The sequence below is a fragment of the Echiichthys vipera genome (assembly GCF_963691815.1).
Source record: "Echiichthys vipera genome assembly, chromosome: 21".
NCBI lineage: Eukaryota > Metazoa > Chordata > Actinopteri > Perciformes > Trachinidae > Echiichthys > Echiichthys vipera.
Window position 1 is genome coordinate 9,262,250 of NC_139846.1, and position 14,308 is coordinate 9,276,557.

At 38.6% G+C, this 14,308-nt stretch overlaps 1 protein-coding gene across 1 annotated transcript; it reads right to left on the minus strand.

Moving 5' to 3' along the window:
* Positions 1 to 7,054: 7,054 nt before the first annotated feature.
* lztfl1 (leucine zipper transcription factor-like 1) lies at positions 7,055 to 12,829 on the minus strand. The gene is made up of 10 exons (XM_083936554.1): positions 12,670 to 12,829; positions 12,258 to 12,382; positions 11,943 to 12,137; positions 9,575 to 9,632; positions 9,026 to 9,097; positions 8,850 to 8,915; positions 8,689 to 8,766; positions 8,234 to 8,410; positions 8,001 to 8,104; positions 7,055 to 7,854 (listed from the first exon to the last, which is right to left on the minus strand). The coding sequence occupies exons 1-10, from the start codon at positions 12,670 to 12,672 to the stop codon at positions 7,836 to 7,838; spliced, it is 897 nt and encodes a 298-aa protein (XP_083792680.1). The 5' UTR covers positions 12,673 to 12,829; the 3' UTR covers positions 7,055 to 7,835.
* Positions 12,830 to 14,308: the final 1,479 nt, after the last annotated feature.

Consider the following 14,308-nt stretch of genomic DNA (forward strand, 5'->3'; position numbering starts at 1 on the left):
GAGGTGGTTAGCTTATTCTAGATCTTCTTCTCTAGGTTTTAGAGAGAGACTAGATATACATATTTCCCAAAATATAGAACTGGGCCTTTAAAGTTATAATAATTGTCTGTTAAGTAACTATCTATCAAAGAGTGAGTTAAAACAATGGTGATTGATCATATGACCCACTAATGAGAGCATTTCAAATGACGATTTGAGCTGTGGCTCAGTGGTGGAGTGGATCGTTCTCCATTTGAGAGATCAGCGGTTTGATCCCCAGCTCCCCCGGTCCACATGTCTGAGAGTTCTTGGGCAAGACATTGAACCCTGAATTGCTCCTCGTGCTGTGCATGGGTGTGAATGGTTAGATTGGATGGTATGTAGATGTCCACTGCCATCTGTGTGAATGTCAGTGTGAATGGGTGAATGTGACAAGTAGTATGAAAGTGCCTTGAGTAGTCAGAAGACTAGAAAGGCGCTATATAAGTACAAGTCCATTTACCATTTGTATTTGCTGCTTTGCCGAGAAATACCATCTGACTGTCAATGGTGACTTTCCTGCACTAAAATTAAAAGCCCCACACAGTTAGTGACGCTTTTTACATTGTTCACCTTCTCTCTTCAAATCTCCTGTCAGTGTGGAGCATGTTAAGGCAACACGCTACGTTGTGCAGTTGAGAGCTACGAATCTACAGACATCATACAGTCGACACTGTTCAGTCCCAGAGACGCTCCTGCAATTACATCTTTCCTCCAAAGCGGCCACTAGAAACGACGCATCTCAATTGTAATGGATTACAACTTTAACAGGATTATCTGCACTGCACTATGAAAAACAACACGTGCGTTCCCGTGTCAGTTGCTCCCAAGTAAAATGATATTCATGTGACATGTTCTGCAAAAAACACAAAGTTCATTGGTATTGCCAAGAGTAAAGGGAAATGAACAACATGACAAATAGTCACATAGCTGACCACACTGGTATAAAACATGACAAAGTAGAAAGTCCCTGTCATGCCAACTGCGTCACCTGAACCCCAAACAAAGCTGATAGTGAACAATAAACTAACTCATCTCAAGAACAAGAAAGGGATAAATAAAGCAGCAAAATAAGTCTGAGTTTAAAAAGTCATTGATGTCATGGTTTTGAAATGAATCAAGGGATGTGTTAAAATCAGTTTTGCTGGCTGTGTTTCCTGTGAGCGTGTCTTACTCTTGTGGGTCTGTTTTGGCCCTTTTGAAGCCCTCTGTAAGGCACAAGTGAGGTGCTATCTTCTCACAGTTTCATTTCCTGGCCTGACATATTGTTAACGCTCGATGCAGAGCGTGTGCCTCTTCAGAATTTACCAAATTCTGGTTGCATTTCTCGGTTTTGATCACGATGAGACGAAGGGAAATGGCTGCGTCGTGATCAGATGAGTGTTTTACTTCTGGGAAAGAGCTATTGAAGAAAGTGAGGTTTCACTCACACAACATCACAAACTGCAAACTGTACAGCTAGTTGACTTGACATTAATGGAAGACCTGGCTGTTATGCAAGGACAGAGCAAATGGCAGTGAAACATGAGTTTTAATACATGCAATGCATTTGACTAAGCACTTGCGATCTCACAGTCACATATAAATATTATAGAAGCCTTAATTACAGTCGTCTGCTACAGAGAATCACAATCACAAGGTCACAAAACACATTTTACATTATATGATATACAACTTTAATTTTGACATGCATACGGATTTTGAAATATGTAATCATTTCACTCAACGTGGAGCTTCCTCTATGCTGTTAAAAATAGTCTGAATAATGTGACATGTGACCCGACAGCTCTCTTCTCTGCTGGGATAGTAAAAAAAAAAAGGACATTTAATGATGAGAAAATGTTGAGAAGCCATGAATTAGTCACCGGTATAATGGTTTTAGCTCTGTAAAGGGTTTCAGTGCATGACAACAAAGGGGAAAAACCTTAGTCTGTGTAGTTTTAGCTAAGTCATCAAGGTGAATAGTGCAGTTACAATAGGAAATACAGTGATGATGCATTGTTTTAATTTTGATCCAAAATGAAGGGAACACTGGGTAGACAGAGAGGTTTTCGTGATTTGCATATGAACTCTCTGAGGTGAGAATATGCTGACTCAAAGCTGAAACCAGGGAGACATATGTCCACATCGTACAGTGCTTATTTGAGATACTAGTAAGGCCATTAATGTTCATAACGCTGGCATCTTTCCAGTTTAATCTCATGTCGCCACAAACAACAGACCACACAACTCATTCAGCAGTTTTTAATCACATGCTAGTCATACAGAGTTCTGTGTTATAGCATCATAGAGCTCTATGACACAGTAGATATGATTGAGTAAGACAGAGTTTATCTATATAGCACCTTTTAAAGCACACAGCTTTAAGAAGCACACATAATCTATAAACAGAAAGGACGCATATATGACACAGATAGATTACATTACAGTCACTATACAGGGAAGGCAAGTTGGTAGAGATGGGTTTTGAGAATTTCTTTTTAACCAATTTATGCACTATGGAGAGTTCCAGAGGGACGGGCCCTGGCTGCAGCATTTTGGACCAGTTTGCAGGTTGGACAGGACTGCTTGACTGAGACAGGAGAAGAGGAACTTGCAATAGTCTAGGCCTTGATGAGTGTTGCATCATTTTCTGATGAAAACATATAACTTAGATAATGCTGTTTCCAAATGATCTATCAACAAGATGGAAACAAACACATTGAGCAATCATTTTCTGTGACTAAAATGTGCATCTGATATCTGTTGATCTCTGTCTGTGCCACCTCAGCGATACTGTGGCTCTGATAGTTGAGGACTCATTTAACCTTTTACAGCCTTAATCACTTCCTAAAGACTGGCATGGGCCCTCTTAAGCACATTGAGAGAGATGGAGGCAGATGCAAAAGATCTGTGGAGAGAAAATAAATCACTAGTATTATATCTATTCGTGCTTTGCAGTTCACCCTTGACCTTGGAAACAGCAGTCGACGGATCAATCACAACTAAAAGCTCGTACTTGTTTCAGAACTGTGGTCTGCATCACAAAGTCTTCATGCTCCTTTTGGATTAAAGACGTACAAAGGTGTAATACTGGTACTGTGGTCACTGGAGACATAACATTGGATGAATAGCATCCTCAGTGGGCTCACTCTATGTGAATAAGTGCAATTCCCTCTCCGCTCTTTTATTTATTTATTTGTGGTTTATTTGAAAGGGACAGGTGCAATATACATAGACAGAGTGAAAACAGTAATCTAATGCAAAAAGCATATGGTTTATAGCATTCTAGTTTGTAAGTGCAGGAAATTGAAAAGGTATTTAGCCAGGCAAATTTTGGATCCTCAACAAAAATTTGGGCGCACTTTAAAAAAGAAAGGTAATTAGTGCATACAGTTGAAGTTGTTTACATGTGACATGAATTCAATTCAATTCAATTTTTTTTACAGTGTCAAATCAACAAAATAATTTCCCAGTCTGGGATCATTAAAGTAATTCTATTCTATTCAATAACAAAAGTTATCTCAGAACACTTTACAGAGTAGGTAAAGACCACACTCTATGACTTATTTATGATTTACATAGACCCAACCATTCCTTCCTAGAGTACGGTGGCAACGAAAACCTTTCCTATAACAGACAGGAACGTCAGACAGACCCAGCTCTGTGGAGGACGGACAGCTGTCTGCACCGGTTGGGGAGGAAGAAAAGGAGAGAATAAGAGAGAAAAGACGGACAGAGAGAGACAAAGACAGACACAAAGACAGACACACTTCCAGTAACTATAATAATATCATAGTAATGTGAATATGACTAACATGTTAAGGCAGTTAATACAGCAGAATAGTAGAAACAAGAACAGCTAAGGTGATAGATTATAATAGCAGCAGGAAGCATCATGCAGGACCACGGCAGCAGGCACCACCACGATCAGCAGAGACCTGCGAGACGACAAAGCACGCACAACTCCGGGGAAGAAGTGAATTAGTAACATGCATTGATGAGACATGAATGATACAGACAGAGAGGAGAGAAGCTCAGAGGATCAGGAAAAGTATTATCCCATGAGACCATAAAAAAATACAGACAGTAATCACATAGTTGTGGAGGTTTTTTTTGCCCCTCAGTTGCTTTTTAGGCGCATTCTGAGATTCCTTGGCATTTCTGCCCTTTGCTCCTCTTAATTTCTGGTTTGTAAAATCCCTCCCTATAAGGGTCTTTCTTTCTCTATAAACTGTGTCTAACGGCTATTCAAGGAAATATTCAAACCCAAGGTGACCTCAGCGTTAAGGCCACGGAGAGATTAAAACTATCTGCTGTTCCTCTAAAAAAAACAAAAACACCATCATTGTTTTTAAATACCATACAACCTTCTGGACATCACCTTACATTCAGAAACGTATTTATCTGTCATTTCTCGCAGGCAAACGTCTGCTTGGTGATTCTGGAGAAAAACCAAACAGAAGCTCTTGTCTTGCTAGTGAAACTGAGAAAACCCCTTTGATGCCTTGTCAGGGAGCAGGAAGCTCCTGTGAACGGGTACACCGCTCTGACATGTATTAACAGTGGGCCCCATATTGAGGGAAAGTACTGTCAGTGTTGCTGCTGTCAGCAGTGCGAGAAATTGAGTTTGAGTACCGAGAGACACTCGTCACCACTTCCTGTGTATACCTTCTTGCTGTGATTTATTTCATGCACTGATAGACAACTGTTCAGCGTCTGCATCCTATCTGAGATTATCAGCAGTTCTCCCATGACGGTTTCTCTTCAGCTGCTTCTGAGAGAAAACAGATGCACCCACGTAAATGTAAATTCATACGTATAAACAAACAGATGCAACACAGTCATACCCCCCCCCACCGTATATTTACTTCGGTATAGGAATAAACAGGCAGACAATGTTATGTTTTGACAGCAGAACAAAAAGGCATTAAAGAATGTTGTTTTTAGTGCTGAATATTGCCACATGTGTTAGTGCCCCTGTCCCCGCCCCTTTCTTCTGCACCTAAAGCCTTTAGGACACGCACTGCACATGATGCAAGAAACAACAGCATGAGTTTAAATCAGGACAAACTGTGGCTTGAAGAGTTTCACTGAAAACAACCGATGGGGGTTTGGTTGACTGGCTGGTGACCACTTTGTTGCTCAATCTACTTTGGTTGACACAACCAAGGCCAAAACAATGACTTTAATGTTGAATTGGTTCTTACTGGCGCTTTATAAGTGCAAGTCCATTTACCGAAATGGTTCATCCCTCTGATTCAGAATTAAAGGTCCCATATTATTTTACTAATTTCCAGGTTCATAATTGTATTTTGGGTTTCTACTAGAAGCTGTTTACCTCCTTTAATGTTTAAAAAAAAACCCTGTATGCTCATATTGTCTGTCTTAATGTACCTGTATTCACCCTCTGTCTGAAACGCTTAGTTTTTGGCACCTGTATCTTTAAGCCCCCCTCCCTCCAGAAGAAGCTGAGTCTGCTCTGATTGGTCGGTGTTTCCAGGTCTTCCACATCTGCGCTCTTGATGCACCGTCATTGCAGCCGGCGGAGAATGACTGTAACTGTAGAGCGCCATTTTCTACCTTTACATAGTTGTGACATCACAGCTGTACAGAAGTCCTGCTGGCTGGTTTAAAGACACAGTTTCGTAATACAGACTGTGCATTTCTCTGTAGATTGAGCATTTTATCAGTATTTATATAGATCTTTTATCTGCTTTATAATAAAAAACATGGAACTCTCATTTTTTTTTACAATATGGGACCTTTAAGTTATGCAGAACCAATACCATCATAGTACTGTAGCCCTGCTTCCTGTAGTAAACATGTATACAGTCTTACCTGATAGGCCTGGCCCTGTCGGCTTAGACACACATAACTTAAAATGTAATATAAGTTAGTGTGCTGGTGGGGCAGTAACAGCAGATTTCCCAGTCTAACCCTTGATGACAGTTATTGCATAGTATCTCCTTTCTGTCTCTGCACACACATCCTATATACTGTAATAAAGGAAAACATACCATAAAAACATCTTACCTTGAGTCTGATACAAATATCTCCCCCTGCATTGCTGAAGTAACCATTCATATTCCACTCCACACTGTTATCATGCTGATAAATTCATCAGGGGCATCATGGAGGTTCAGTGACCTAAGCCATCCTCAGTCCCAATGTGGACGTAAATGCCTGCTTTCTCCTCATGAGCTCCAGCCCATCAGGCAGAAGTGACTCAAATGTTGTTGTTTTTTCAGAGAGACTGGAATTCTAAATGTAAATGTATTGGCCTGTAAACCATACATGATTAACACATGAAGCAACACTGCATCAAAATCGTATCACGTGCTTTGTATACATTCACAGTAATTGAGGCCACATTTAGATACTAAGATCACACACTCCCATGTGAGCTTTTCCAGGTTTATGAAGAGAGGGCTATACGCTGTAGTGATCTGTGCATTATTGCAGTCTGGCGCCCCCTTGTTTAGTCAGTCAGTTCCAGTCACTGATGTGTATAAATTAAATCTATCAGAATTCATTCTTCCATCGTCTTATTGTTTACAGTGTCACAACACCCTGAAGCTTATCCCAGCATGCTTTGGGCCAAATGCGGGAGACAACCTGAACCAGTCCTTCAGAGGGCATAATTACCATCTGATATTTACATAAGAGCATGTAGCATATCTAAATATTAGAATACAATCATAGGTGGGAAAGCCATCTTCAATGTTCACTGAATTCCCTTGGTGTTTACATGATTAAATATTCCCTTCACTTAAAGTGAAAAAAAACATGTGATTATGACCAACTACAATGACCACATACTGTATATTTGTTAACAGCTTTTATTACCCCATACTTTTCACAATACAAACAAATGCACATCTAGTGTAATATAGGGTAGATGTATCATACTCTACAAGAGCATTACTTCATGAACATCATGTATATATTCATTTTTTTTCCTTTTACACTCCATCACCCACAGCAATGCAAAAAAGTACACAGTTAAAGATTCCAGACAAACGTACTCTCTATGTCCTTTGTGTAGGGGAGCAGGGAACTCCTTCTAGATCACTATCCATGTCTTTCAATATGCAAGAGCAGAAAAAAACAAATGCAATGGTATATTTTCAATGATCGGCCTTTCACAGAATGTCAGATCATTGAAAATATATTTGTGTGAAATGCTATTAAATCTCTAGGTAACAAATGAAAGCAGAGTTGACCTCAGAAGGTCATGAAACATTATTTTGAAGCTGTTTTCTATGAATGAAAGTGGTTTGGATCTAACTCAAAAAATAAAAAGAGTTTGGTTACAAAAGGGGCTGCTAAAATTAAGACTGATCAGGAAAACATCTATACTCAATCAAACATTACCCGATGCTGGAAAGCTAAATAACACCTCTAACCATCTGATTGATAAGACTGCAATGCTTCAGGCAGACAGTGCGTATCTGTCTAATTCAGCAAATGGACAAGGCCTCTTCAAACAGGGACATAGTAGTAGATAGTAATTGCATAGAGCACTGAGGGAAGTCTGCTCGCTGCTGTAAGTGGGCTCCAAAACTGAGATGTAGTATAAAAAAAAAGCACAGCTGAAGAAGGCTATCATATCGTCACGTCAGGTGTGTGTTCTGTGACCTCTCGTTCACACTCTCTACTAAAGCCAATAACTTTTGAAGATGCCAGATAAAGCATGAATAAAAAGGTGTTCTTTTTCTGTCTCTCTTGTCTTACAGCAGTGGAACGAATCGTTTCTTGTCCAAAGCCACAGTCAAAACATTTTGGTCCCGTCTTACACTCTGGACACCTGTTTAAACAGCTGTCTTGGGTCGAACTCATTCATTGGGCTCGTATCTGAAACAGACAAGCAATAACAGCGTTAATAAACCTAAAATTTCTAACCCTACCAAATGCTCCAATTGCATTTTTTCAGGCAGCCATTCCTCTTAACAAATGGTTAAATCAGAAGGGACACCTGATGATGATTGCACTGTGCTCACCTCTGCAATCGTTTTCTAATGTCTTTGATCTGCTCATTTTTCTTGGTCAGGATCTCCTTCATGTTGCGGTAGGCCGCAGTTTGCTGGAACTTCCTGTCCAACTCCTGCACACCACACATAGATACATACATACACACATGAAAACAACTGCACAGAGGCTGGATGCACTCATCCCAAACCGTCTCAATAACAAATGTTAAGTGCAGATGCATGTAAACACTGCAGTGATGTACCTTCTCTGCCAAGGACAGCTGCTCCTGCACTCGCAGAAGCTCATGTTTGGCAGATATCAGGTTCTCCTGCAAATCCTTCTTGGAGGCAGAGTTGACACTAAGAGACTTTTCATAGTCCTCCCTCAGAGCTGCCACTGTGTCCTCGAGACTGCTGATCTCCTGGGATTGAGCAGCGAGCTTGAAAGACAAAAGTAACAACATACAAGTTCACGTGGAATGAATTCATATTACATTTTCAAACTACAGAATCTAAACCCTATTCCTATACACAGTGACAGACAAAAAGCAACACTTTGGCCAGCTGGATACATACCATTCGAGGTCCAGGTTAGCAGATAAAACCGAGATGACAGCAAATGTTTGTATGCAATAAAATAAAGAAAAAATAAAAGAAAGCAAACTCAATGTGTCACCAAAGAAGATGCACGATTTGTAAGCCGAACTCCTGACGGTACCTGCTGTTCACCTTGCACCTTCTGAATGTCTTTCAGAGCTCTTTCTGCCTTGGTTTTCTCATCCAGTGCACTCATTGCCTGAGAGAATTAATCAGAGCAGAGCGTTAACAACGTAAACTAGTGCATTAATTATAAAAAAGATGCGCAGCGGATTGTTATACCTGGGATTCTAAAGTCCGCAGCCTGGCTTTGAGTTTATTATTTTCCTCCTGTAGTCTTGCGATCTCCTGAAGACATATTTAAGATAAGTGTGAGGGAGTGTATACATATGATAATAACGGCACAGCTTTCTACAATTCCTCTGCATTTGTTGTTCATGCAATGTTTTTTTTCTTACCTTGTTGAGAAGTTCAGACACCCCACCTTCATTCAGTGGTGCTAGCTTGGGTTTGCTTGTTTCCTGGTTTATCTAGGAATAAAGTCAACACTTTAGACAGTTCTTATTTCTTATTCTAAAACGTGTTGGCTATACACCTTCTTACTGCATGAGATGTAACGGTAAAAGTTAGACATTTTTTTATCCGGCTTTTTTTTAGAAATGTGAAGATGATTAGTGTCTACCTTTTGAGAAAGGTGTGAATAGCTGAACCCATGAAAGAGCGTTGAGCACAGAGAGTATTGCATTACAAAGTTGATTTGTTTTTCTTAAGCTGTGCATCATGAAACCACACGTCGACCTCAGTGATGTGTGACTTCTAAACCGCACGGCACGACATGTGACGGGCAGGTGGCCTGACACATAAAACAACTCAATGTGCACAGGAACGCTTCAAGCTACTGAGTTCCATGTGGGTGTAAATATCCTTTGAACACGTGATTAATGACAACTATTATTGATGGTGCTATTAAAAGCTCTACATGGGATAGAGCTGCACATTACACTCACCTTATCAGTGGTTTTAAAGTCGGTCTTCTCAAATTCAGCTACTTGTTCTAACAGCTCCCTATACGGATAGAGAAAAGCAAAAAGTTGGGTCATGGAATAATGAAGAAAATTACATAGAAAGGAGTACAAAAAGCTTGAAATTTTATCAAATATCTTAAGAATAAATGAAACCTTTGTCTATAAAATACACGTATATATACACAGTATATATATATATATACATATACTGTATATATATACATATATAAGGTCAATGCAATAATGAATGTACATCTTACACATTATAATACACCGTAAACAACACAAAATAGGACATCATAAGACAAAGACATAACACAGGGTTAAACTGATCTGATAATATCTCCTTAGGCAACTGTCAACTTGCCACCACAATGTTTTTTGATAATAATCTTCTATTTGGCCGTTTTCTATCTTTAGCAGGGAAAATAAACACCCATAACTTGATGGCAGTTAGCACTTATGTTAGAAGACATATGCTTGTGGTGACTAGAACAGCTCTCTGAAAAGCTTAAATGTGGTTTTTAAAAAGCAGCTGAAGACACGTAGACTGTGACAGTGGGGCGTACTCCTTGCTTTACATGCCGTATCAGTCACGTAGGGCTGAGCCTTGTGAAAAAAAACAACGTATTTATCCACCCATAAGAAGAACTTTTCCAAAACATGCTCAGAGTTTTTAACAAGGTGAAAAGGATACAGAGGTCAAAGGTTCATGAAGTTCACCTGATTAGCAGAAGTAGTTTAAATTATCAACAAGCGCATGTACTTTTGGCTTTACAATGAAGAGTTTATAACACGTTAAGAACCAATAGTTGAGAATTTCATGACATTTTGCTCAGATACTGAGGATCAGATCAGATAATGTGGAGGTAGTGAACATGGAAAATCCTTGCTTCCTCAATCTCACTTGCAAAAAGCGGAACAGGATTGCGTGTGCTGTGGACTTTAGTTTGACATTCAAATTTGTAAACAAAATTTGACTTAATATTTCATAAATTCTGAATAGATTATTCTAAATTGCTGCACTGTTTGCAGCAGTTAATCTATTTAATATTCTGACTACATCTGTGCCAAAAGGCCTTAATACATCATTTGCCAAAAGATCAAGAGTGCAAAGCACATTCTAAGAACAGTTTTAACAGGATTTATCTTTACTACTGGTATCACATAAACATGCCTGCATTGCTCTATGCTCAGGTTTCATATATGTAGAGGCCAACCTGGCAACCCTGTTTAGTAACATGAGCAAGTTTTAACTTTTTTTATCACCCATGGACTCAAACTTTGTGCAACTTTGCCACTTCAAACGTATGCACTCATAAAACATGACCTACTGATAATCATTGACCAAAAAAATTGTATATTTACTTTAGAAAAAGAAACTAGTTCATTTTTAATTGTTGTAAATTTGTAACAATGTTAATTTGAAATAATACATTTAATATTTTGTAGTAAGTGTAAGAATCAAAGATTTAGTTCACCAAAATTACAAAAGACGCATTTTCATTCACGCTTAGTGTTCTGCACTACAGGCAATGCAGAAAGTTTGACTTTTAGTTGGACTTTAAGATGACTGCTGCTGAAACTTCTGTAGTTTTAATTTTTTTAAGAGACTGCAAGACACCAAAATTGTATTTGGTAAAAAATGTTTCTGGATTGTAGTTCATTAGTGCTTGTGATGCATTAACATTCACCGCCATTCTGCAAAAGTCTCAAAATATAATATTTTGTAATTTAGGTTAACTGACATTAAAATGTAGTGAGAATGTGGCAGAAGTTGTGGTTTTCAGGCTAACTAAATGTCACTGCAAAAAGGAAAACCATTGAGTTAAATTCAGGTAATGACCTTTTGTGCCTGTCATATACTGTACTGTAACATATCACAAGGTACACCTAAACACTGCTGAGGAGGAAGTGGTACAAAGTGGAGGAGCTGTTCTCATGAACATGAAGGTGTATTGCCTGTCAAGAGGCCTTACTTTAGTATGGCACTCTCTTTGATCTTGAACCGTCACATCATTTCAAATTATTTTAATTTTGAAAAGTTTTTTCACAGATAATATAATGTGGACGGATCATAAAGTGAGAATATTCACAGGCTGATCAGAGATGCGGTTTTACAGTGCATACAAGATCCATATATTGTATATACACAAATGTGAAAAAAAGATATACATTTGTGCACACTTAAAAAGAAAATATTATCTTTCAGGACTCGGGGAGGCGCTGTATATTATATAATATCTGAATTTGAACATTATGTACTCGTGTGGGAGCAAATCTGACTGTCATCTTTTGTCAAATGTTTGCTGGGTGGGCCTGAGTGCTTCCTTTCCTTCTCACTGCTCACCTATTCTCTAGCTCCGAAATATCACTCTGCAGTCGAAGGTAAAACTTCTCAGCCTGTGAGAAGAGCTGCCTGAGCAGCAGCACGTTGGTGTGAGCTGTGTTGATGAGCTCCATCTCCACCTCCCCATGCACCACCGCCTGCAGCCCGTCCAGCATCTCCTTCACCTCGTCCACCGTAAAGGTTTCCTCCACCAGCCTTCAGAGAGAAACATACAAACACAATACAGTTCCTCCAACTGAAAATGAGTTAAGTTCAATTAAATAAAGTTGAATATAGATACAAAATGATACCAAAAACGTAAGTGAGACCAGTCACCTGCTATCTTTGAGTTCTTCAAAGCATGAGTCAATAGTCTTTAGTCTCAGGACCATCTTTGAACGTGCAAATCGCATGTAATTGATGACTTCATTCTGATGATGTTCATTAAACCCAAATTCAGCCTACATGGAGACAAGAATGGAGAAACTAGTATGAACAGAGGGAGGCTGTCATGGAAACCACAACTATACTAGCTTATAAGCTAAGTAAAAGAGGATTTCCCCCTGCTAATATCTGACGGCCTATTCGCATGAGCTTGCACATACAACGTGATATATCTGGGGGTGCATGCTAACTGACTAACTAACTAAAAAACTATCGAACTAACTAACTAACAGATATGCTATTATTAGCCTGCAAAAAGAGTGCTCTGGCTACCCATAAACAGCAAATTATCACAGCTACTCACCATGGTGGCTGTGCAGCTCACGTTAACGTTACTAAGTTCGCTAGCTTGTTGACTGAGGTGATCCAAAATAAAAACGGATGTTTCAGCAACTAATATAGGCCACACAGCGAACCGACAGACGCTTATGGTAATATACTGGAGACGAGGGTTCAAGTGAACTATGTTGTTCTTATTGTCTAAGTCGGGGAAGAGGCTAAACGGGGGTTATATCAAAGCTGTAAGATTATCTGGCAGGTTGGCTAGCCTAGCTCTGCAGCTAGTGTTTGCCTTGAGAATGCCTTGGTAACGGAGAAAAGCGTCATTGCCTTGGTTACCAGAGGTGCGTTCAACGGCGCTACGTACAACATGAAACAACGAGTTATATGGTGAAATGACTGCTAAAATGTCCCCTTAAAATTACATTTCAGAATTATTTTGAGTATTAACAATAAGAAAAGTATTTATACAGCTGGTAAACTATAAGATTTTATTCAAATGTGATTATATTGCCTACCTTTCATTCTTGTTTTTTAATGTACTCTGTACGCTCTATAGTTTTATTTTCTACTCCTTTTTTATTGTGTGTTTAAGTATTCTCTCTTCTTAGGTTCAATTACGTTACGTCATCATAATATAAGATCGTTATGTTCATTGAAAGCAAAAAGTGCCTGATCATTTAAAAAGTATAATAACATGATGTTTGTAAGGATTTGCAAATAATGTTGTAAAAAATGTTTTACGGTATGTTAAGAAAACGACATTGCCATAAAAGCCAAATTGCATATAAATAAATAGGCATTTAATTGCTATTATAAGCTTTTAAGACTGTATACAAAACAAAGCTGTTACTTATACATGTATTGATTGTTTCACTCTGAAACGGACTGTTATAGCCATATACATTGTTATAGTTTCCTTTTGTAATATATTCTGTTTTCATTTTTCGCAACATATTTTTTTGAAAAGCTGAATCAAGTTACATGAGAATGGTTATTCTTTACAGTTTAGATTTTAAACAGAGAGAAAAAAACAAAAACTTACAAACAGGCAAAAAAGAGCACAGAACACAACAAATTTAACATTAAAATAAATAAAAGAACTATTCTGTTTTCTATAGAATTATATTCTATTCGAGCCAATATTTTTTTCTATTTGTTAGTTGCTTTCTGAAGCTAGGCACAAAACATTAATTATGACATTATATCCCTGTTTTATGTTTATTCTATGTCATGTCATTTTCCTATTAGGCACATTGTGCTGCATTTCTTGTATGACAGGTGCTAAAATTATACTTTTGTTTTAGATCATTCTTCTTCAAAAGGTGCATCTGTTTTTTGTCAGGACATGATAACCACCAGGCCTATAGATTTTCTTCAGTTATTAATGTTACAGGTTATTGGTACAAGAAGGCTAAGAATATTTAACCTAAATGTACACTGTGTATATCGTGTCACCAAACTGATGATTGGGTTTGTTTGTCGGTCTAGAGTATTAAGCAGTAGATGGCAGTATTGAGATAGAAGTGTTTAGGCCTCTACTCCTCATCAGCAGTTTGCACAGATAATGTACACTCCCTCATATGGCTTTTTTCCCCCTGTGGCACGTACATCACATGTATATGTTTTAGCAGCGGGTCCTAGTTTGATTTAATAGTTACATA

Bases quoted from the DNA above. Each gene is read 5' to 3' on its own strand.
- lztfl1 (XM_083936554.1), bottom strand. The intron at 8,767-8,849 runs GTATAACAATCC...TAATTCTCTCAG, and splicing joins TGCGGACTTTAGAATCCCAG to GCAATGAGTGCACTGGATGA. The intron at 8,411-8,688 runs GTACCGTCAGGA...TTGTCTTTCAAG, and splicing joins AGGTGCAAGGTGAACAGCAG to CTCGCTGCTCAATCCCAGGA.